The 26,188-nt window shown below is 39.0% G+C and overlaps 1 protein-coding gene across 1 annotated transcript in view; it reads left to right on the forward strand.

Moving 5' to 3' along the window:
• The window catches only part of CNNM2 (cyclin and CBS domain divalent metal cation transport mediator 2), a 138,240-nt gene extending 115,151 nt beyond the window's left edge, over positions 1-23,089 (forward strand). The window contains exons 5-8 of the mRNA XM_044437832.1: positions 4,508-4,601; positions 6,907-6,972; positions 20,263-20,444; positions 22,798-23,089. Of these exons, the coding sequence (XP_044293767.1) occupies positions 4,508-4,601; positions 6,907-6,972; positions 20,263-20,444; positions 22,798-23,007 (552 nt within the window). The 3' untranslated portion in view covers positions 23,008-23,089. The remainder of the gene's footprint in view (positions 1-4,507; positions 4,602-6,906; positions 6,973-20,262; positions 20,445-22,797) is intronic.
• Positions 23,090-26,188: the final 3,099 nt, after the last annotated feature.

The raw sequence follows: 26,188 nt of genomic DNA on the forward strand, positions 1-26,188 counted from the left end.
CATCTAGTGACTTGCCTGCTACTTCATATAGTAAGCTTTCTTTTTTTCCTGATCCAGTTCTAAAGTTATCATCATTGCATGTCTATTTGGCTGCAATTTCCACTTTTTGCTGTTCAGTTGACATTTGCACATCTTCTACTTTGGCAGGTCCTTAAAGGAGTTAGGAATGTAGCTCCTCTGGTAAAAGTTCTGCTTCTGCAGTGAAGTTTATCCATTTTATTTTAAGCCCTGTCAATTGGTGACTACATTTTCTTATACAGAAAATGTATAAGAAGATTAATCTTCTTGTCAGTCATAAGAACTCTGTAGACTTCAGGCTGATCCTTGTTCTATAGCTTTTCACAAAGCCACCTTTGTCTTTCACCTAGCTATATCTTTCCTCCAAAAGTTCTTGCCAGTTTCCACTTGCACCAAGATGCCATGCTGGCAGTCATTTTTTCCACCCCAGAATCACAAGTGGAGAAAGTTGACATATGGCAAGCCTTAGCTTATCTCAATCTACAAGAGAAACTTTCAATCAAATCACTTTTTTATTCATATGTAATGGAGGGAAATGAAAGGGCCATATAGTTTTTCCCCCCAAAGACTGGCATCATAGGTTATTATAACCATTGGCATATAAATTAGCAGGACTACATTATTCACTTTAAGAGCATTCAGTAGAGGGGTTCCATTTACTAGTATTTTTCAGAAGGCATGCTGGTCAGACATCTACTTTTATCCAACATTACCGTCTAGACATTTAAGCTTGAACATATAGCTCCTTTAGTTGAGCTTTATTTTCTCTTTTGTAGTAACAACATTTGCAGCTACTAGTTATTTTCTAATAACTCGGCTTGTTATTCATCCATATGTGTGATGCACCAAGACCATAAAGAAGACAGGTTCCTTGAAAAGTCATGTTTGCATGTACAGAACCCACATTCTATCTCCACTTTGGTGTTAACACAATACGGTTGGACCCACTTATCCATGGGGCATAGATTCCAAGCCCCCCCCCCCCAAGCAGATGCCTGAATCCATGGATAGTAATAAACACTATAGAATTGACCCTCCACATTTGTGGGGGTTAGTCGGTTAGAATCCCTGTGAAAGTAGAAAACCTGTGAATATCTCCCTCCTGCAAACCTTATCTTTTAACACTGTCAGCCAAGTGTGTACTGGTAGCTGCATTGCAATTACTTCTTTCACAATTTTTGAATAACCTTTAGCTTAAAACAAGACCTGAAGTACTAGAGCACAGCCAGCTCTGGGGAAGCTTGTTCTGCATCATATCATGAGCCTTGCACATGGTCACACACCCAGTTCTAAGTCTAGCATCCACTCCAACGTCACCAGAGGGTGGTGTACCATTCCAGGCTGGTCACCACAGCAGCAAGGAAAAGAAGCCTTTCCTGTTTGGCTGTCTTTGGAGGGAGTAGACTGCAGTAGGCTGCAAACAAACAAATGGTTTTTTGGACCATGGTCAACCGCAGTTAAGTGAAACAGTGGTAGCTAAAATAGCAGATACCGAGAAGTTTACTGAAGTTTTTAGAGGCCCCATCAGTATTGATGCTGTTTCCCCCTTACACAGTAAGATCAGCCCTCAGTTTCAAGGACACAATGGGCAATCTCAGTAGAACAGAGGGAATGGATGGAAACCTATTGGGATCATGTGTGCTGGATGCTGGGGGAGTGTTTCCACTAAAAATTCCTTAGCCATAGAAGTTTCCCAACACAGATGTAGAGCCCAAATGTGTAAATTCATGGATAACCACTCAGAGAATTACATTTACAGGTAAGTCTTCCCCTATATAGTTGTCTGAATGGTATAAAATGTGAGAGTCTCCATATTTCAGATGAGCTGAATTCCTAGAAGGCTAATAATATTGATACTGATCTTTACATTCATCTATCCTGTTTGTTTGTCAAATGATGCAGTGGGTGGAGTTATGGGAATAATGCACATGGTAACGTGTATACTAAGGAATGTTTGCAGAAATGTGGGGTATAGTTTGCTGCCTCCTTTGAGCATTTTTACATCACTGGTGTAACACTAAAATGCTGACAAAATATTAATGGAAGAATGTCTACTGAAAATAAAATTAGGCAGTACTTTTAATTTTGGGGTGGGGTGGGGTCTTTCAGGTAGTCTTTCATTTTTCTCTGAAAAGTTACAGTACATATTCGAGCTTCTAAAGATGGGAATATAGAGATCTTTAAAACAGAAAATATAAATGACTTGTATCTATCTGATTGTTGGTTACCATTACCTCTACCTTGAAGCCACAGAAACTGCATATTTTACTGTGTTTTGTATAAGACTGTGCAGAGGACCCAAAAACAGTTAGTTCACACAATGCATAGTTGTGTTCAGCTATTCAGCACTCTTCAAGTCCAATTATTTGTGTAACAACATCAAGACCAAATATAAAGAATTCATTAAATATATCAGAAGAAAGAATACCACTAAAGAAGCAGTTGGACCATTGGACAATAATGGAATTAAAGAAGCACTGACGGGGGATGAGAAGATTACAGGGAAGCTTAATTTTTTTTCATCAATCTTCACAACAGAAGATGTAGAACACATACCTGTTCTTGTGCTTATGTATTCTGGAATGGAACTGGAAGAATTAAGTCTAATTAATCTAATTAAGCAGATACTAACAACCAAAGATGAAATTCTCAACCGTATTGACAAACTGAAAGTTAATAAAATATCTGGTCCAGATGGTTCTCAAAGGACCCAAGCATGAAATTGCTGACCTTCTTACAGAATTATTTAATATGTCCCTAAGATCAGCCTCTGTACATGAGGAATGGAGAATAGCTAATGTAACACCATTTAAAAAAAAAAAAGGATCCAAGGAGGATCTGGGGAATTATAGGCTGCTTAGCTTATTATCTATTGTGGCTAAACTGCTTGAAAGAATTATTCAAGAGAGAATCAGTAACCTCATGGAAGGACAAGCCCTGCTGAAAAGGAATCAATATGTCTTCCTCAAAGGAAGGTTCAGTCTCATTAACCAATGGAGTTCTTAACCAGTGGATGTCAATAAGTACATAGATGGGGCGATCCAGTAGACATTTTTTATTTGAACTTCCAAAAGGCTTTTGACAAAGTCTCTCACCAAAGGCTTCTGAGCAAACAAAGCAGTCATGGAGTAAAGGGGGAGGGGTCTTCTGATAGATCACTAACTGGTTAAAAAACAGAAGAGAGTGGGAATTGTTCCCAGTGGTGCAATGTAACCAGTGGGGTCCCACAGGGTCCTGTAATAGGACCAGTGTGTTTCAAGATATTTGTAATGATATGGAATTAGGAATGGGTATTGAAGTGGCCAAGTTTGCTGATGACACCAAATTATTTAGGGTGGTTAAAACCAAAAGGGATTGTAAGGAGCTCCAAAGGGATCTCTAAGCTGGGAGAATGGGCATCAAAAAGGGAAATGAAGTTTGGTGTAAGAATGTGTAAAGTAATGCATATTGGGGCAAAAAAGTCCCAACTTCAGGTATAGGCTGATGGCATCTGAGCCAGCAATGACTGAGCAAGAAAGGAATCGTATGGTACTGGTGGACAGCTTGATGAAAATACTGGCTCAATGTGCAGCTGCTGTGAAAAAGGCCAACTCCATGCTAGGGATTATTAGGAACAGAATAGAAAATAGAATTGCCAATATTGTTCTCTCCTTATGCAACAACAATTAGAGTATTGTATTCAGTTCTGTTTGCCTTACCTGAAAAAGGACATTATTGAGTTGGAAAGGGTACAGAGAAGAGCAACAAAAATGATCAAGGGGCTCCTCTATGAAGAGTTGCTACAGCTAGGACTGTTTAGCTTAGAAATGCTAAAGGGGTGTAATGGGTGACATAATAGAGGTGTTTAAAATCATGCATGATGTGAAGACAGTAGAGAGGGAGGTACTTTTACCTTCTTCCATAACTCTAGAACCCAGGGCCAGCTGATTTGTGGGAAGTTTAGATCAACAAGAGGAAGTATATATGGAATTCGCTGCCACAGGAAGTGGTGATGGCCACCAGTTTGGATGGCTTTAAAAGGGGATTGGACAGATTCGTGAAGGACCAGGCTATCAATGGCTACTAGACTTGTTGGCTATGTGTTACCTCCTTTACCAGAGGTGGCATGCCTGCATTCACCAATTGCTGACGAGTTTAGGTAAGTGGAGATCTCACACCCATCCTGGTTGAGGGATCTTGTGAGAAGCTGGTTTGTCAGTTTGTGTACAGAGTTCTGGAATAGATGCACTTTTGAGCTGATCAAGCATGACCTTTCTTATGGTTTTTATGCTCTTTTGATTAAGAAACTGGCATCTAGAACACTGAATGTAAAACCATTCTAGCTGGGGAGAAAACAAATACAGGAACCTAAAAAAAAAAACCCTATTACAGATGGAATGTGTCTGCTATATAGAACTTCACAAACTTTAAGGGGCTAATTTTGACTCAAATCCAGGACACTGTTGGGCACAGAACACTAGAAACATTCTCATTTATTTTTCCTCTGCAGGGGAAAGTGGAAGTGGAGGCAGGAAAAGAGGGAATGAAGTTTGAAGCTGGTGCTTTCTCTTACTATGGAGTGATGGCTCTCACAGCATCACCAGGTAAATTCCTAATTTTTCTGCTGAAATTCCTTCTGAAACAAACATCCTCTACTGGTAAGGTTAAGAGGGCTAGAGAAGCTATTCCAGTGTTTTATGAAATCTGATGTACATTATAGCCCAGGGTTAATGTAAACAGCTTAAACTATCAGCATAAACAACTTGAACCATAAACGTTGTCCAAACTGGTGCTCTCCAGATGTTTTAGTCTTCAACTCCTATCAACCCCAGCCAACCTGGCCAATGGTCAGGAATGCTGGGAATTGCAGTTTAACGCATTCATAGGACACCATCTTTGGAAATACTATATAAAACAACAGAAGTATCTAGTGATGGATCTTGAGTACTACAGATTGTTATTGTCAAGATTCTCCTATAGTATCTAGAACTGCTAACTTGTAGAAAATCTGTTGTTGAGTCAAAAGATAAGAAAATAAATGGAAGGTCTGACTGTTACAAAAAAGCAGATCTCTCCTTTGAGCAGTTTGAGTTACTATCTAGTGGAATTCTATTTAGTTGGCAATTTGCTGAATAAAATCTAACACATTTGAATTGAATGTGTTTATAATAAAGTTCTTCTCAGCATGTTGTGAGGTTATGTGTACATTATACCTCTATTTTTTCCTGGGAGAAAATTAGTTTAATTATGAAGTACTTTCTCTTTTTTCAACACAGCCAGACAATATTGTGGTTTAATGTGATTAATTTTTATCTCTGCTTAGAATGGCTACTTACACATCATCACAAGAATCTCCAAATGTGCACTTGCTGATTTAGATAAAAAGATGCATTTTTCTTTAAATTATAATAATTCCATATATCTCATCATAGCAGGGAAACTACAATGTGTCTGCTCAGTCTATTTTCCAAGGTGCTGAGCAACTTCAAGGCCCTTGCTCTGCCTTTTTCTGGTTCTCTATCATAAACTGAACTTGCACTGGGCATCCCTTGAAATAGACAACTGTCTTCTCTAAAGCTGGACATCTGGCCACCCTAGCTTAGAGGTAGATTTGCAATTTCCTAGAGAGATACATCACACTTATCCCAGCAAACAACAGGTAAAAGATAATCAAACTTTGAATTTCTAGCATAGTTTCACTCCAGTGTCACTGAACCAATGTAAAATAATTCCTGGTGCCACTGATAGCAATAACTTCAGGCCAACTTTTGATTTATTTTTGTTTGTATTTCCATATCTTAATGTCAACATTTTCAACATGTGCCTACTTTTGAGGGGACAAAGTCTTCTTCCAGATGCCATTTCATCACTTTTGGCTTGAAGAAGTTGAAAAAAAAAGCACACCTGGTTTTGTGTGATCTGAGAGTATATTAACAACTGATGGACCTTGTTTTCTAGCTGTGATGAGGCAATACAACACTGTCAGCAGCTGTCCTGCTTGGAATAGGATGAACTCTTATAGTAGGGGTCCAGGAGCTGGGGGAGTTGCATTGCTCACTGATGGCCCGCTGATGTCATTGCAAAGCCGACAAGGAAAAGCAGCCATATAATAACTAAAGGTTTGCTGCTGAGATTGCTCAATAGGGAGCTATTTCACTTAAGCTCCTTTTTTTCTGTACTTGCAAATTTCAGTGGCAAAATGCTAGTTTGGCTTTTAAAAGGAAGCTACTTTTCCTTACTGCTGCCACCATGCTACTAAATTTCAGGGGCAGATTTAGCAATATAATGGAAGTGGAGACCATGAAGGGCTGCAGAAATGGTTGGGGGCACATACGGGCTATGTGTTGCCAGTGCCTGACTTAAAGAAACACATAACTGTTGCTGCAAATATATAAATCCAAAAGACTGCAGAACTAAGCATTCTTCCATGTTTGGAAATGCAAAGGGCAAAATGGTGTTTTGAGTTTACAAGGGTCCCTTTGGTTAAATGCTATGATAATGGGATGAGCTGGACTTACGATTTCACACTGTAACACAAACAAGCATTGAATGAATTTGTGGCAATACTGTTTCTTTTAAATGGCCTGTCATGACCTTTTGTTCATGTGTTCCCTTATTTTTATTGTTAGACCATGCTGGGTTACCCCAGGAAATTCCAAAGATTGTGTGCCTGTTAGGATTAGTAAGCAGGACACATATATAGTCTGATAATTTGATTTCTAAAATAGGACTTTTAGTAATTTTTCTCATCACTTTGTTTTCCTTGTTTTGCTACCCTTTAATTTTCTCAAATTTGAATTGTTTTTGAGTTCTCCATTATATTGGAAACTGATCCTCTCCTCTGTCAATTATAAATACCAACACCCTCTCTGGTCCTGATCTCATCTCTTTTTTTCCTCCCCCTTCTAGTTCCCTTGTCCCTGTCTCGTACCTTTGTTGTCAGCAGAACAGAATTATTAGCAGCAGGTACTACAGGTAAACTCGCATGCTTCTTTTCATCCTTCTTGTGCTTACCCTGCACTTACCCATATTTAATCAGCACCAGTTTGTATTTACCTGATACCTTTTTTGTTGGAGAAATTCAGGAGTTTTTCTGCTTGACAGGTAAGGTGGTCTTGAACATACAGTTGTGAGAAGTTAGTTTTTAAAAAAGACACTGAAATAAAAGGAAATACTTTGAAAAAACATTTGGTTATGAAAAAGCATTTCCTGGCAACCAGTGGTGACCTCTTTTCTAAAAAGCAGGTTTTTTTTCATCATATGACCTATATTGAACCCCCCCCCCCCCGGCCCCACAAAAAGCATATTGGAATGTGAGTACACTAGTTTGTACACTAGTTTTTTCTTTCTAGAAAGCTCTGGGAAGACTTGAAGCAGCACTGACTTCCAGTCCCCCACCCCCCACCCAAATCAATGCACAGTAATGTTTACTATATAGAGTAAGGTGGTGAAGTCTGCATCTTTCTGCCCTGCCCTGCCCTGCTCTGATTGCACAAATGACTCATCTCTTTAAATAGTTCTTTGAGTTGCTTTCTTTTTGTTAGTCAGCTGCATAACAAGTGGGACAGTCTTCTGAAAATGTGAATATGTCAGTTAAGTTCCTTGGATCATTATAACAGAATCTCTGCCTTTTCATGGCAAGTTTTATATTGGCCATAGTTTCAAACACTATCAAAAACTTTCTTTAAAATCGAAAACTAGGTATCAAAAACTGTGCTTTTTGCAGCTATGGCAATTGTTGTATCGTCACTTTCCACTCTGCCTCTCTGGTCTCCCAGGCTTTTACTTCTGATGCCTGTTTTTGTTTTTGTTGTTTTTCATTCCCTTCTTCCAGTTGTTTCCTTAGATAAAGCTTGCAGGCCTTCTAAGATGTCTCTTTTGACTTTATTAGCCTTGAATCCTTCTGGTAGTCCAGTTTTCCAGTTTTGAAGCTATGGCTTCTAAACACTGTCATCGGTACTTGGACTCTTCATTACTTAAAACACTAATTAGTTAATTCAAACTGCAATCTATTCTACATGGGGATCAGACAGTAGCACACTACCATGAGCTGGTCCCTTCCCTCCTTCCCTCTGTTTATCAAAGTCAAACAAAACCTTTGACATACAGTTCTTTTACTCAGTCTTAACTGGATGTAGAGCAGTATGGACTTGAAATAGTAATGTAGGAGAAGCATTGCCCATTTAATGAGTTGAAATCCAATTGAAACTTCCCCTCTGCCCCTCCCTTTCAATAAAGCTTCTGACTTCACCTTCAAGGTGTCTGTTGCTGCTGGAGGGCTAGATGGCAAGAATGCCTGAGGCCTTTGTAAGTGGGCAGCTTGCTTCTCTTGTCTGACTGGGTCAAGAAGTTCTTGTATCTGCTTCCCCTCCCACCTTGAAAAACTTTCCTCCCTTTCTAGCACAGACAGATTCTCACACTCTAAGGTAGTAATCTTGAATCAGTCTACTTCTCCCCATCTTGTTGCTTTGCCTCCAGAATTGTGCAAGTTTATCTGAACAGTCTGTAATGAGAGAGAGATGGGCCCCCCATACAACCACGTTGTGAGTTCCCTAAGGATTCCATAAGTCTAAACAAAGTACTACTTCAGACATGGCAAAGAAACTTCTTAAGAAGACATGTAGGAAGCAAGGGGGCCCCTTTAGCTGCCAAGTTTCTAGGAAGCATTTTTTATACCTAAAATACTGGTGAGCAAGTCCAGTGTCAAATTTGCAGGAGAGGCTTCATCAATGAAAAAGCAGACCCTGTTCTAGTCCAGGGAATGTAGTATCCTCTTTTAAATCAGTAGTAATCTCTGAACAGAATTAAAGGAAAAGGTGGTTGTCTTTCTGGGAAAAGGTGATTTTCTTTCCATTTTGGTAATGTAGATGTCAGCTATCTTAGAAATCAGTTGCTGACTTTAGAAAGTTCTGTCCTTTTGTCCTATAAAAAACTCAAAATCATGCCAATATTCATGTCGGATAAATGTCTTGCTGATAATTTAGGCTCTTCTGTGCCTAATAGCAGCTTGTTCTCACCTGTCTACATTTATTTATTTACTTATTGTATTTATATGCTGTTACAATAGCCCATATCTGGGCTCTCTGCACAGCTCACAATATAAAAATGACACAATGTTCTAAAATCAATAACATTAAATCAACTTTTTCAAAACATAGACAACAATAATGGATAAAATTGAAAAATTTGGATATTATTCCAGTTATAAAATCAATAGGAAGAAAATGAAAATTATGTTAAAGTTTTTAACAAAACACAATGAAAATATAAAAAAAACCCCCTCAGGATATTAAATAACTTCAAATCCAGTCAAGTACATAAATGTGACAGGAAATAATGATGCACTATTTCAAGATAATTATAAAACAACCTGGATAAAGGTTTTGAAAGACTTACAGATTTGGTCTAAATTAAAAGTTTCATGGCTAGGAAGAATCTCCATCATAAGAATGAATGTATTACCAAAATTGATTTTCCTGTTTCAGATGTTGCCACTTACAATACAGGGAAAAACTGTACATGGTTGGCAAAGAAAATTGAATATTTTTATTTGGAATGGAAAAAAACAAGGATTAGATTTAAAATACTACAAGATGGGAGGGGGGGAAAGAGACCTTTCAGTACCAAACATCAAAATATAATATCACACAGCAGACCTAATATGGATTACAGATTTGATTTTTAAACTGCAGACCTAGAGGAAGGAATACAAAATCAACTATGGGCTAAAGAATCAATTAAAAAAGCATTGACTTCAAATAATAGTCCTTTATTCCAAGATGGTTAAATAAAAATTTGGTATCCCATGAGGAGAAGAATTACCCCTCCAATATCTCCTATAATATCCCCAGTAGAAGCAAACTGTGGAAAACATTCCAGGAAAAACAACTATTTTATAACATGAAAACATGGTTGACCAACAAGGGCGGATTAAGTCATGTCAAGAATTAAAAGTGAAGGAAAAACCATAGAGTGGTTCTTTATCATCAGCAAGCCTCAAGATTAAAAAAATGAAATTCAAACTAGTATTTAATAAGAATACTAAAGCAGAATAAGAAATTTGATGAACTTTGAAATTATAATGAAAAATCAAGCGGACCATCTCCTAGGACACATTTATAAATAACTGCTTAGATATGATACTGAGACTCAACTAGACAAAATATGCTTGAAGAGCTGGACACAGAATTTTCAAGAAGAAATATTGGCCTGCCAATGGGAAGTCTTTTGGACAAAGGACATAAAATTTACTGCATGCCAAGCACTAAGAGAAAATTGGTATAAGATGTATTTCCAGTGGTATATTACCTTGAAAGATAGACAGAAAATGGACAATAATTATAATGGAAAATGTTGGAAATTTAATGAGATAGATGAGGCATTTTACCATATGTGGTGGACATGTGACAGAATTTTTTAAAAATTGGAAGCAGATACATGCTGAGATGCAGAAAATACTCAAAATTAATTTGAGTTGCCAATGGATGCCAAGAACATGTTACTGAGTATTGTCAAATGTTATGACTTATACAAATATAGGATAACAGTGACAAGAGTGATAATTTCCTCAAAGTGAAAAGCTGAAGACTGCCTTGCTGTCAAAGAAAGGAAAACCAGACTAGCTGAGTATGCAACAATGGCAAAGCTAACTAGTTATATCAACAGAAGACCAGTTAAAGAATTTATTCAAAGATGGAAGGCCTACTATGAACAATTTAAATAATAGTTAAAGAAAATATACTTTTTACAAATGTTTGTGGTTACTATTTGTTACCAAAGCAATGCGTTGGCTAGGAAAGTGGATGACATAGACTGTTGTTTATTGTAAATGTGTTTAAATGAGTACTTCCTTGCTAAATCTTCTATCCTTGGCTTCTTTTTTCCTATATACTTCCTTTTTCTTTCTATTGTGAAAACAAATAATAATATTTGAAAAAAATATTCAAAACATATTAACAGCATAATCCAAATAAAAAATAGTATATCAAAGTTAAAATACTGTATAAAACATTAAAACAATTTAAACTAAAAACGACTAAAACCAAACATGGGGTCAGTTTTAAAACCAGATAGCCATTAAAATCTGTTGTTAAAATAACTGGATATTATATTACATAATATCCCTTCTCCAGTCATTTAATCTTTGCATCAACTGAGAAAAATCCAATCTGACTTACAGTATTTCTGGAAGAGGCTTGTATTATGCAACTGCCTTGCCTCATTCATGGATTTTTTCAGGAAGCCTAGATGACATAGTGTTGCATTTGCAACCGTCCTATATTTTTCCATTTCTCCCATGTCTTTTTCTTATCACAAAAATCTGCTAAGGAGGAAAAGAACAGCTGCACATTGATGACTGGTAAGCCTTTATTTGTTGGATCTGGCAACATCTGACTTTTAACAATTTATTTCTTGCAGTCCAAACAAAACCATGATAGATAGATAGCTCCACATAGACAGGGACCATATAGCCATATTCAGGAGTGGCATCTATATACAATCTACCTGTTCAGATATTGGAAGTGCTTTTAAGCCCTCAATCCATTTGCAAGATGTGAGCAGTTACCCTCTAGTGTTGTAATTTTTGTCTTTTAGCTGTTAAAAAAGTGCAAAAATCAATTTACACTAACCATATGTTAACTTTAAGGAAGCAGGTAGTTAATTTAAAGGAATGTATGCAAAGTGGTCTAGTGCAAAATGTATCCAGATTATACTGTCCTCCCAAATAGAGGCTACTACTGGACATTGCTAAGATATATAATTAAAGGAAGCAGTATTACAGCTCCAGCAGTTAGCTGGCTTTGACTAACCCTTATTAAAATGATGTTGCGGCATCAAGTAAACACAAAACCAGAGTTGAATAAAATACAGCATGAGATTCATTGAAGCTTCATACAGAGATGCTAAAACAATTATCTGTTAATTAGACTCAGTGGCACAAACCAGTTCCATCTTCCATTCCTGTTTGGACTGTGTGTCATATTTATTCACTGACACGTTATCTGAAGTAAACAAATCAAGTTGTTTATCCAAGTCTGCCATTAAATAGGCTTACCAGTTTTTAAGTTTAATTTTCATCATAAAGTTAATTTAACATGGAAAAATAGACAAAATGTAATTAGTGCTATATTATCAATCACAGTTCTGTAGCAACCATACCTGGGAGGAGCCCTGTTCATTTTAAAATGCAAGAGCCTAATGCCATCCATTTAGAAAGATGATCCAAACAGGAAGACTGCAAAACTGCCAAGATGAAAAATCTAACCTAAATGGGAAAGGCCAAAATTAAGTACAAGTAAGCAAATAAGTCCAGTGCTGTACAGCAAGATCCAAAAAGTTAAACCCGTCATTCTTGATGAAAAGTTGCATTCTTTTCAAAGATATTCATAGCTGAGTGGAATTCCCCCACCCGCAAAAAGTTAAATAACGAAGCATAATATGTATCTTCTGTATTAATCAACAAATTCAGCTTTAGCAATGCTGATCTGTCTGGTACTTTGTGAGATCTCATTAGTCAATTTGTTCACATTTAACTTAATCACTGCAGGTATATCTCTCAGGATAAATTTTCTCAAGTTTAAAGCAATTGCATCAACAACTGATATAAAAAAGTTAGCTCTCTCTGTTCATGTTTAATAAATTCCATGTTAAAATAACATGGTAGAATAACATGTTGAAATATATAAACCTTAATTGTTGTTGATATTTTAATAACTAGTTTAGTTAAGAAAGTAGATTGGTGGTTATCACAACAGAATTGTCTAACAAGAAAGAGAGTCAGATTCACAGATACAGTTATAAAGATATAATTAAAGTTTTGGAACTAAGAGACTAGCAAATGTTTTACACCACTAAGTTGGAAATCCATCTGGTAAATGTCCCATTATTCATATTTTCCTAATTTCTTCTATACACAAAGGAGCCATGAAAAAATGCCATTGTGAGAAAGTGTATGAAAAACAGCCTTATCCTGTTCTGATCTCTTGGTGCCCATAAAACACAAAGCAGAATAAATAAGAATTGTACATTTATCTGCATGGCAATGGTATATAGCCTGTCATTTTCATCTTTATAAATGAAATTACATTATGATGTTTCTGCACTTTAAGATGATGTGCCGGAATCTTACTAGAACACTCACCATTTTCCCCATATGCTTGCTATAAACAATTTAAAGCAATTTCCACCTGGTGTGGAAGGACATTATTCCACTCATATTTAATTTTCTGCATTCCTTAATAGATTTGTACAGTTGAGAAATTGACAAATTGGGCTATATGAGATTTCAATTTCTTATTAAGAATTATTTTTAGAACTGCATCACTTTGTGCATGTGTGCACACCTGTGTGTGCATTGCCTGGGGTTTGAGGAGAAACACTGAGTGAAGCAGCTGCAGCTGCATTTGGTTCTTGTTGCTGTCCATTGCCACTTGGCTTATCAAGCTTATGGGGAGAGGGCAGGCCACAGGGTGAAGGAATGTGTGGTGGAGAAAAAGACCACAGTAATGTGATCACCGTCTTCACTTCTCAGGGAGGGACACACCAGTGCAGTAAGTTGCCAAGGTCCCCCTGAATCTTGACTTCATCTTAGATTTGAAATTGACTTGGGCATTTGCCGGTAGCACAGTTTGGAGAAGAATGTTGAATAGAAAACAAATCCGGCATTTATTCTGTGTGTGCTGCTTCTAATCAGATCAACATGTTGCCAAGAAAGCAACAATAATGCAGAATTTTATGTGTCAGGTAGCTGCCATTACTAGGCATATGGAGCCTTGAAGAAAAAACACCAATATGGTAGCAATTGCCTACTGACAATTGACATCATTAACAGCAGTATCAGGAAGAAGTACAGCTGTGACCATGACAGCTGAGAGAAGAATAAAGTAACTAATAGATTCAGGTAACAGCAGAGCAAATTAAAATTGGATAATGTTTGTAAGTTTTTAAAAAAAATGCTCACGGACCCTTAGTAACAAGGATGACAAGATGCTTTTAGTTGGGTGAGATGAGATTGGATAAGTATGTGTCTGTGATAGCAACAGAGGTATGTGGAATCCTTTCACTGGGAAGGGTTATTTAAAGGTTTGGTTAGTCCATGCAATAGTATGGCATTAGATTTCTATAGGACCATGAACTATGTTGTGATAACGTAACAATTCTGCATTTCTTTCTTCTCTGAAGGATTTTCCTGCCCCATATTCACAACTTTCTGAGTAATGAACAGAGAATTAATATATGCGGCTTCTAAAATCCCTATTACACTTCCCATCTCCTTCTTTCTAATGTTTACCTCACAGAGAAATGTTCTTTACGAACTGTAATGGCCTGCTATTTGCCTCACTGTCACTCACCTCAACTCCTGTATTTTGTCCACTCTCTTGAAATTAGTTTCAGGTGCATTTAAACTCCATTACTGTGGGGTGGGGATGACACTCATGCATCCTTAGGTTTCCAGCTACTAAATCAAAAGGAAAGTCTTTAGATAATGTGCTTTTGTTTTCTTCTTTGTCCCTCAACTCTGAAGATTTAGATTTTTATGTTATGAGACACTTTATTATTTTTATCCTTTTAAAATGAAAGGGACTGACTGATCATGTTTGCAAATGATTCCTTTTGATTATTTATTCATGCCCAGCCAATCTTCTTTCCAAGGTGCATGAGAACAACATGCATCTCTCTTCTCCTATTTTATTGTCATAACAACTCGTTGAAAGTGTCAACTCTTTGTGTCATGGGAGGTCTCATCCAGCACTAGAATAATGTGAGTGAGGAATATTGGAGTGAGTTTCTATTTGATTGCTTAGTGACTATCAGTACTTTGGATCCCGAGTTGGTTACTCATATTTTTCAGCATACTTCTTATTTTGTGCTGCTAATACATTGTAACAGTCATCATCTTAAAGTCTTACGGCCTGAACTTTTGATATCAAAGTAGGTTCTCTGTTAATGGCCTCTGTTGTATCACTGTCATAGTTCAAAAAATGGAGAAAGCCAACTGGCTGTTCTTCACAAACAAATGTGAAATCCATCCCATATGTCTGGACAAATTCTGCAAGTCTATTAAGGATAATCAGAGTCCTTATACATCAGGATACCCACCCCAACATTTGGAATGCTCCAAGGGCAGTATTAGTATTATTAATTTTATTTCTATACTGCCCAATAACCAAAACTCTCTGGGCAGTTTAAAAAACACATAAAATACAAGATACAGGCAAAAATAAAAACTTCATAAAAATTGCAATACAAAATTTAAAAGCCAAATTTAAAGCAAGCATAAAAAGATAAAACAGCGTATCTTTTATCTTTGGCAAGTGATCCCCCTGCACTAAAGTCCCTCTAATGAGTTTCCTTGTTGCCCAAACTATCCACCCCTCACCCACATACAGATCATTCTTCCACATCAGCACTCACAGCAAAGAAAGAATGACCTCTGTCCAAGTTGCTGAAGTATGTGTGTGCTTGTAGTGTAAGCTCCAGGCCAGCATCACATGCAGCAACTCTTGGGGCGGAAAAGGTTATGTACCCCTCTTATAGAGTAAAACATTTATTGTGGCAGAAGCTTTCATTAGATTAAAAGGTGGTAGAGTTGGAAGGCACCTATAACACCATTGAGTCCAACCCCCTGCTCAGTGCAGGACTCCAAGTTAAAGCATTCCTGATAGATGGCTGTCCAACTGCCTCGTCAATGTCTCTAAGTGTAGGAGAGTCCATGACCTCCCTAGCTCATTGGTTGATTGCCGTACTGCTCTAACAGTTAGAAAATGTTTCTTGGTATCTAGTCAGAATCTGACTTCCTGTAATCTGCGCCCATTATTCATAGAAACAGAACAAGTCATAAGGGGTCTCCCGGGCCATCTAGTCTGACCCCTGGCTCCAGCTGGCTCCGCTCATGACATGCCCACCATATGCATGTCCAGCCTATCTGAACACTCTCACCAATGGGGCCTCAACCACCTCCCATGGAAGCTCATTCCGTACTTTCGGGGTCCTAACTCTCAGGAAGTACTTCCTGGCACCTTGGTTCCCTGAGCTTTGCTTCGTTGGAGCGCATCCTGCCTTCCTCTGCAGGGGAGAACAGGTCTCTACCCATCTCTGTGTGACATACCCTCACATACCTGTATGTCGCCAACATATCCCCTCTGAGTCTCCTTTTCTCCAGGCTGAAGAGACCCAGTTCCCTCAGTCTCGCCTCATATGGCATCCCCTGCAAACCATCCACCAACCTTGTGGCCCTACGCTGCACTGACTCTAACCTGGCCATACCCTTCCTGTAATGAGGGGCCCAAAACTGAGCACAATACTCCAGTTGCGGGCGCACCAGAGTCCTATAGAGTGGTGGTAATACCTCTTTCATGCTTCTGGCTATGCAACCAAGGGTGGCGTTCGCCTTCTTAACTACCGCATCACACTGCTGACTCATGTTTAGCCTGCAGTCATCCAGTACCCCAAGGTCCATTTCACAAGTGCTGCTCTCCAGCCACTTGTCCCCTAACCTGTACTTATGACACCTATTCCTATGCCCCAAGTGCAAGACCTTGCACTTATCCACATTGAATGCCATCCTGTTGTCTCCTGCCCACTTTCATAGTCTGTCCAGATCCTTTTGGAACTGGAGTGCGTTCTCAGTTGTGGCCACTGCCCCAGTTATAGTATCATCTGCGAATTTGATCAGCAGAGTGTTCATCCCTTTTTCCATGTCATTTTTTAAAAGATTAAACAGGATCGGCTCCAGGACAGAGCCCTGGGGGACCCCGCTTGTCACTGGCCGCCATCCCAATGATTCCCCATGTCCTGCACTCTGGGATGATTGAGAAGAGATCCTGGCCTTCTTCTTTGAGACAGCCTTTCAAGTACTTGTAGAGTTCAATCTTATCAGCACTTTCTGAGTCCAAGTCTGTAGCCAACTATGGATCCACCTGCTAGCTGTTCCATCTAACCTACATTGAGCTAGCTTCCTGATCAGAATGTCATAGGACACTTCATCAAAAGCTTTGTTGAAGTCAATATATATTATGTCCACAGCATTTCCACATCTGCAAGCGAGGTTACCTGATTAAAAAAAGTGAGATCAGATTAGTCTGACAAGATTTGTTCTTGAGAAATCCATGCTAGCTTGTAGTAATTGCTCCATTGCCTTCTAGGTGCTTCTTTATTATCTGCTCCAGAATTTTCACAGACTAATTGAGCTGTAGTTCCCAGGATCCTCCTTTTTACGCTTTTTGAAGATATGGTCAACATTATCCCTCCTTCAAGTGATCTGGCACTTCACCTGTCTTCCATGATTTCTCAAAGATTATAGGGAGTAGTTCTGAGAGTTCTCCTGCCAGTTTCTTTATTATTCTAGGATGCTGCTCATCAAGCCCTGAAGATTTGAACTTATGCAAAGAAATGAGGTGCAACTTGATCATTTGTTTATTAATCTCAAATTTCAGTCCTGACCCTTTGATTTGCACTTTGTCATCTGTTAACTATTTGTCCTCATGGAGAATTCTAGTAGAAGAGTTGGAAAGGGCCTTTAAGGCCATGGTGCCTAATCCTCTGCTGTACTTCCACATGTAGTCACCTGTCCAGCTGCAGGCCCACACCTTTTCAGCTAAGCAAAGGGGACTCAACATGCTAGCTCAATGTATAGTTATATAGCCAACCATCATTTCTTTTCTCTGTCTTTTAGTGTGAACATACCTGAAACAATTGTTATTGATGCTTTCAGCTTCCCGTGCTAGCCTCCCACTCAACTTAGGCTCCTTTTTTTCCCTTAGGGTCACTTGCCACAGGACCTTACTTATCATTGTTCTGAGTTTATTAAAATCAACTTTCCCAAAATCCAGATTATGTGCTCTCGTGCGCTCTCGCTCTCGCTCTCTCTCTCTCTCTCATTCTCTCTCTCTGCTTCACAGAATATATACTCCTTCTCCCTCTTTCTAACCATGGGGTAATTGGTCACAAGTACAGAAGTCTGGTATTTCTATATAGGGCTTAAATATATAGTGTTCCTATGCAACAGCCACAATAGGTGATAACACATATTCATAAATTGCTGTAATACTGAGATTAGAAGGCATTGTCTTAATTGAGGCTTGACTGAATTGAATGAACTGTACTGATGAATTCTGTTCGTTGATTACATTTATATCCTGCATTTTCCTCCAAGGGACACAAAATGATGTACATGATTGTTCTATCCATTTTTATCCTCCCAAAACTCTACAGGGTAGCTTAGACTGAGTCAGTGACTGGGCCAAAGTTACCCAGTGAGTGGGGACATGAAGCTAAGTCTCCCAAGTCCTAATACTTTAACCACAACACCACACTGACTTATTTCATGCTGGAGTCACCTTAGGCACTCCCTTCTTATACTGTGAATTTTAGATGTCCTTCTTATGGCTACTTTTAAGCCATGTGATAGTAAATGTCACCTCAATAGGTATTGGGACAAAGTTGATAACTGAGGTGCTTGTGGGGCAGGGTCTTTGCTTTTTTGCCATGCCTGGTCCTTGGTTTTATATGTTAGATTTCCCACAGTTTCTTCTATTAGATTTTAGGGATTGTCTGCAGTAATTTCCTGTTCCCATTGTTCTGAATGGCCATTGTACTTGCATATCTTTACATTATATATAGAATGCTCACAAGTGCATTTCAAGACTATTTGGTCCACTCTTTACTTTTTTCTCATATATACTTTGTATATCTGATAACGACCTTAATGGTACAGTAATTGGGTTGTTCTTTCAAATACCACAAGACAAACACATAATTTATAGTGAAGCAGACTAACATGGCTACTCTTCTAAAAGCCATGTGTATAATTAACAGATGGAGCCATCATATACTTAAGCAAAATCACACTGCCCAATAGAAGGCTTTCAAACTGCTCTGCTCCTGCTAGGTTTCTCACTGTCTAAGGTTCCCTTCTTGATATTCTTACTTGGTTCAGAGCTCCATATGACATTGTTTACCCTACAGGCACTGTTATTAAAACAGTCCATATTGTATTGGGCCCTGTGGGAAAAAGTGAAAATGGGACTGCAGTGACATCAAATGCTTGAATTTTGTCGTGACAAATGTGTTGCTCAAATATTGTGTAGAATACCTCCAGCTTCTGACAGCACTGCAATGCCCAAATACATTTGCTGTGAGCAAAGGTATGTATAAACTGCTTGGTGTAACTCTTTGATCTTGTTATTTAAACAAAAATATAGGGAAAAGAGTTTAAAAGAGTCTCAGTTGAGCATTGTTGTAATCTGGGAATGTTCAGATATCCAACATGCTTGTACAATGCAGCAAAGTATTGAAGTTTTGCCAGGCATCAGTCTATCTCATTACAGAATGTGCTCCTGTGCCTATTTTCTAATTATGTCCCTACCCATATTTTAAACACTTGTGATGGGAAATGTATTGAAGAAGATGGTTTCACTCAAAAGTAAAATAACAAATGGTATTAAATGCATTGTGCTATGCATCTTGAGGGTATGCTTTTGATTGGCAAATGACTATGGCATTTCAGTAAATGTGAAAGACTAGGGCATCTGTAAACTAAATAATAATATTTAATTTGGAATCAGGTTTGTATGTCTTCCTCTTACATTGACTTATTCTTGCTTTTAGCCAAGTGGCACAACCACTTTGATTCCTGCCAGTAAATTGGTACTGTTACAGTAGATAGTATTATAAAAGCTCTTAAATCCCAGGCAGACTTTAAGGCAGGGGTGCAGTATCTCTTTCTCCCTGAGGGCCAAATTCTATTTTGGAGAAATCTTCAGAAGTTGCATTCCAGGGGTCACTGGAGCTCATGACAACAGGGGCAGGGCCAACTTGCACATTTCACTTGAAGCTTTCAAGTAAGCCTTGGAAGAGGTAATTCAATCATTTAGAATGGGGAAAACTGCACAAAAGCTGGGAAACTACCAGATGCTGAGTGGTTGGGGGAAAGAAGTGTGGTTATGGAAAGGGATATGGGGTATTTCTAGATGGAATGCCCATCTAGAAATTAAGTTTCCTATAATAGATATGAACTTACTATCAAAATCCCACTTTCATGCTTCTTATCTTTATTGAAGTTGTACCCTGTAGAATTACAGCTGCAACAAGTCATTTTGGTAGGAAAACATAGCCAAAGTGTCAAAATCTGCATAATCATTTGTGTTTTGAATGGAATATTATTGGATTATAGTCAAGTAACCATCCAGTTTATCCCATAACCAATGTAGTTCTTGAGAATTGGAACTGTATTTAAAGTTCCTCTGTATTTTTCTTTCTTTTCAGCTGAAAACAAATCACCACCTCGTTCTTGCGGCTTGAATCATTCAGACTCTCTTAGCAAAGGGGATCGTATTGATGCAGTGACACCAACAATAGGGAATAGCAACAGCCAGTTGAACTCATTTGTTCAAGTATATGTTCCAGACTACTCAGTGAGAGCCATCTCAGACATTCAGTATGTCAAGGTAGGAAAAGAAGAAATGGGTCTTCCATCCACAAGTTGTAATCTTGGAAGGTAGGGTGCTATAGACTCCAGTCATGATAGACTCATAGTCCTGATTTTCCTTTAATAGACCACCTAAATTTGGAAGGAATTATTTGGTCTGCTAGAGCTATTTAGCTATCTAGTTTATTTTAAATTAGGAGGTAGTATCTTAATCTACCTTTCCCAGGTAGGAACTACATTTTTCTTTGAAAAATGGCTGTGTCTAAAACTATGTTGCTTAGGTAATGAAATGGGAGGGGGGTTGTAAAGGAGAATCAACTTGTAGGAGGAATGTTTATACTTTGTGTTGTTCTTCAATTATACCTGTAACCTTTCACCTACAAGTTCACACCTGGGGGTGCTTCCGTTCCCATTAGCATTATGTGGCAATTGCACAGCTGGAAAATGAATGTTCGACTCTTAATGACCAGGTTCATACAATACATTAAATGCCTGGAGAACTATAAACATAGACTGTGCTAAAAATTCTCTATGCCTGAGAGATGATCAGGCATAGTGGGGCATGGACCTCCTTTTCTTCCAGCAGTCTTCTTGCTGTATCCCAGGCTTCCTGTGGGAGCATTGAGATGACCCCTGAGCTGCAGCATCCATCTAGTGCTGATTGTAGTTTGATTTTAATTGCAACTTTGTAGCCCACCACTATTTGGGGGGGGGTGTTGAAATGGGGTATGGGGAAAGCACCCTTTGAACCAAAATCCTTGAGTTTTAGTGGGGGCCTCTTCATTTGGCCCTGGGCTGCCCTAACCTTCCCAGATGAGAAATGGTTGCCTCTTGAATGCCTGAAAACAGGATTGGGAAAGCTGCCTTTAACTGTAGGTTTTGCAAACTTAAAAAAATCAACAGACCTAAAGTCAAGCTGCAGCCAGCACTAAATGGCTCACTGCAGTGGAAGAAAGTGGGAGTAACTTTTCCCAGATGTCCCCAAGTGCTGCTTTTGCACTTTGCAGTGCCCGAGAAAGGTGGTCACCTGCCAGCCCCTCAGCTAGAACAGCAAGCCTTTCTGCCACTCTTCCCAATGGGCTCTCTGGTCTTATGACTAGACCATGCTTCGTTTTGTTGTCTGGATTTCAACAACACACTAAGTCCTGGTGAGTTTATTAAACCCTACAATGAACCATGGTTAATTTGTTTATAAGCCACCCTGCAGGAGGAATGCTGGGTTAAGGTAACACATTAAAGCACCACATCTTATAAATCACAATGGCGTAATGTACTAAATGGGCACAATCAATGACTAGGTTCAGATGACTCAATAACCCATTGTGGCTTATAAACCATGGTGGGTTTTTGTGTCATCTGAACTCAGCACTGTTCCTGTGAGGTGGTTTATAAACCACTCAGATACCCATTGCTTGCTGTAGGGTTTAAGTACTCATGCTGGCTTAACACTTCATGTGAACTGGGATAGTTCACTAAACAACATTCAAGCCAAAAAAATTAAAAGAGCCGCTTGGCCAGAGCAGCAAAAAAAGCCTTGCCACTCTTGCTAAGGGGCTGTAGCTGATGATAGCTGCGAAAGCACAGCTGTCATCAGTTTCCCCTGGGCTTCTGCTGAGGCCAGAGGTTGAACAGGATTGTTTATGAAGAATCCGACATTCAGGTCCTGGGGACAAAGCATGCAGCAGAATCACCAGTCGCTTAGACCACAATCCTTGCAATGAAGCAAGGCTGCGTTGCTTGATCCTGCCTGCTGGCATTGCAGCAGCAGTGGGTGGGATGAGCTGCTGTGCTTGCCTCCCTCTCAGCTGAGCAGTGGGTCACCTCGTACTGGGTTTTTTATCCCGGTGCAAGGCAGCCACTCTTGTTCCCCAGACCAGGTTCCCTGCCAGTGCTTCTGCGAGTGCTAGGAGAGCAGCATTAGGAACCACACTCTGCTGGTGTCAGGTGGGAGCTTGCGGTCATCCTGCTTCCTTCGGTTCTCCTCAGAATCTCCTGGCATCCTGTGGGAGGACTGGGTGTGGAAGAGGAGGGTCACAGCCCCCTGTCGTGCCTGAACAACTATCAGGCACAGGGGCATTTCCCACAGGCATCTCTTAAACCTTTTAAATAAAGTCACAGGCTGTAGAGTTATGCAACTGAAATCTTAAATGACTTGATAGTGTTTCTCCTTAGAACACCCTTCTTAGTATAGCTGAAAACAAACCTAAATTGTACTGTAGGGTGTGGAGAACATATGGATCTGCACATTTCTGAACATCCATCATTTGTGAGAAGGAGAGATGGTCACAGCCAGCTCGCATGATCCCAACAATGGGAAATAAAATGTTAATTATGCACTTCTCTTTTTGTATCATTTCGTGTTTATGGCATAGATCTCCAGACAGCAATACCAAAATGCCCTCATGGCATCCCGGATGGATAAAACACCTCAGTCCTCGGACAGTGAAACTACTAAAATAGAACTGACTCTTACGGAATTGCATGATGGTTTGCCAGATGAGATGGCAAATCTGCTGAATGAACAGAACTGTGTAACCCACAACAAGTCCAACCACAGTATGCACAGTGAAGGCGCCATCTAGGAGCTGACGCACAGCATCACCCTGTTCTCCTGCCTTCCCCCTGTTCTTCAGGACAAGGTCTCCTCCCACCTCCTTACCTCTACCAGACTGTGAACGCCATTAGTATGTGCTTATTAAGCTGTGCTGCACCCAGTGCTCTGAGACCAAAGACTTTATGTCCATTCTGGGAGCAGAAAACAAATGGAAAGAAATTGGAGCTCAGAGATTGAAAGATGGACACAGGAAAAAAATAAGAAGCAGCAAACACCTAAGCAAAGCTTGGGAATGATGAGCAACCCTTCTGGGGTAAATGGCAATTTTTTTCCTAGTGGAGCAGAATCATGTTTATTTTTCCAGCTGTACTGATGATCCTTCTAAATGTGTACAGAAAAAAATTTAAACCAACATCTGTGGTTTATTTTTTCAAGAGAGATCATTTTTTAAAGAAGTATTTTGCAGTTTTAAATTTTGCAGGGCCTTCCCAGCTAAGTTCTGTTGTACTGTGTGAATTTTCCCCAATGTTCCCAGCTTTCCCCAGCTGTTTTGTTTCCAACTTGTTGAAATGGCAAATTGGTTTCTTTTGTGAAGAACAAATAACAAAAGAAATTTAAGAACCTCTGACATCTCTCTTGGGAGAATGGGGAAAAAGCTCTTTTCTCCCTTCATCTAATCTCTAGGGAAGGAGGTATTTGGGATTGTGCATGTACATTTTCCTTGTAAGCATTGATATTTTTATGAGTATCAGAAAATCTGGTCTATGCCACATGGAAGTGTTTTCAGAGGCAGTGTTTTTCCCAGATTATTTTACATAGCGTTTTTATTTATTCTGGAGGAGTAAATTTATTCTGGTATTCCTTGCCATCTATACTGTGCTGAGTGCATACCTAACTTGTTTATATTTTCAGAGTCTGATGTACCACCATAGTGCACCTTCCCATTACTTTGGGTAAGGATTGCCTAAATGCAATCACGATGAAATGTAAGATATATCAGACCACTAGTCACTTCAAACCTTTTGTTTAAAGATGCTGCTATGCTATCAGCCAAAGGCTCTCTTCCTACAGAATGCATGTTGCTGTGGATGCTGAACTCCTACGCCCTCTTTTACATTTTGCAAGAGGCTTTCAGGATAAACTCAACCTGTATTTGATGGTGTGCGTGTCTCAACAATGATATAAAACATTTCTGTTCTGTAAATTTTCACTTACAGGGGTCATCTTTTTGACCTCCAGTTTTTTATTGGGGTCTATGAGACAGCCATTTGGGCATGAAAAATGGACCAGAAAGGCCTTCAGGATATTCTCAGCTCCCACATCTCAGGAGGCTGACATTTACTTTGGGAGTATTTGGGGGACTGTTCTACGAATTATGATTTTGAGAACCTTCACTTCACAGCATTTGTGACTCTGGGTTGTTTGTACCCCTTATAAGAAGTACAGTTGTGAGAAACAGTTTAAATTTATAGATAAAGGGGCCTCCAGACCTTATTACCTACAGTAATAGGTAATTACCTACTTCCAGACCTTATTACCTACAGTAAAACCTAACTCCCCACCCACACACACCTTTCTCTTTTTATGCTTTGCCAGAATCCTCATTGGTAGTATGCCTCACATTCCATTACCAAGGTGTTCAAACAGATTAGTGCAGGCTGGGATGTAATTCTCCATTGTTCTGTTTAAGCAAATGTGTTTGGGAAAAGTAAATCCTCCCCATTCCCAACAACTCCTTGTGTGCCTAAATAAAATGTATTTATGTTTCAGTGGATACTATTCAGCAGTTTGATCTATGAAAAAGCACTGCTTTCTTTCATGGATGCCCATATAGGAGGAAGGAAGAAGTTGATATTTCAGTTCTCTTGAAGCTTACCAGTCCTTTATAACCTCATGGAGAGGCAACTCGGTTCCACTTGTCACTGTGACTGGAAAATATGGTCTTTGTCATTTTGTAGCATAAGAGTGTTGTGTTGTTTGAAAAATACAAGAATGTTCCTTTTGTTTTAAAGCATCCTGTTTTATTTGACAGCCTTTTCCAGAACTGTTAGCAGTTTAAGAAACTGCAACTAGGCCTTTGAGACTTACAGGCTGCACAATTGTATAGTTTCTGCTAAATTGTGGAATGTAAAGATGCTGTTGAAATGATGTCATCATTTTTACTGGACATTTTATAATAGATGGGAAGTGACGCATGCTTATAAGAAAGGAGGAGATTCTTAACTGGCCATGATCCTGTATTACTGGCAGCAATATCTCTTTCTTCCAAAAATGTGCTACATAACACATGCTGAATTCTTCAGATGAAGTGATGGTGCTCCAAATAATGATCTTTACCAATCATGAGTAGTTTTTGTTGAGTTTTCTTGCAGGATTTGAGTGCTTATTTCCAATTCATAGTTTCTGTGAATCTGGTTCTGAAGAGTTCATACAAAGTTTGCAGGCTAAAGGTATTCTTCCATAGCTTAGGCTTTGGAGGGTGACCCTCTCACTCTGAATGCTTTTTGGTTCAAAACAAATGAGTTCCAAGAACATCATTAAATAAAGACATCAGCCCATGCCAGACAATGGGCTGGTTTTCTCAATTCATATAATGAGCACTATGGAAAATGGTTCCTCGATGTCCCTTGGTGCCATCACCTATATAGCAGCTTTCTGCCTTCTGATGAATGATTTTCTCCCTATTCAGTAGTGCTCTAGACCTTGAATTAGCAAACATGTGTACCAAATAGCAATAAGAAAAATTCATACCCACCAAAATTTTCCTAAATTTAGCTATGTCTCTGGGAACTGTACTTCCTATTTTATATTATATCTAGACCAACCATTTCGCAAGGACATAGATAGATAGAAATGCATTCGAGATAAAAAAATGATTTTTTATTCTTCAGAAAGTGATCTTTAGAGTCCTTCCTGCCTAAATACCACAAAGGAACAGAATGCAAGGTAAGACTTAGTGTTGTTCTGATATTGGAAACTTTAGGAACAAAGTCTCCAAATCTTAATAAAGAGCTGAGTTACTGGAATTGGCATCTTTCCTCAGTTTCTCTTGCTGCTTTCACTCCTTCTGTTCTTCTTGTTTTGCACACAGGAATTGGGTAGCCAGTAGTAGCCATTCAGCCTTTATTTTATACTGTAGATTTGGAAACTTTTTTGGTGCAAATGTTCTCTTTGAAGTGGGGTCTTGACAATAATCATCCAAAATCCTA

This window comes from Varanus komodoensis, unplaced genomic scaffold (genome assembly GCF_004798865.1).
Source record: "Varanus komodoensis strain SLA01 unplaced genomic scaffold, ASM479886v1 scaffold1, whole genome shotgun sequence".
Taxonomy (NCBI): domain Eukaryota; kingdom Metazoa; phylum Chordata; class Lepidosauria; order Squamata; family Varanidae; genus Varanus; species Varanus komodoensis.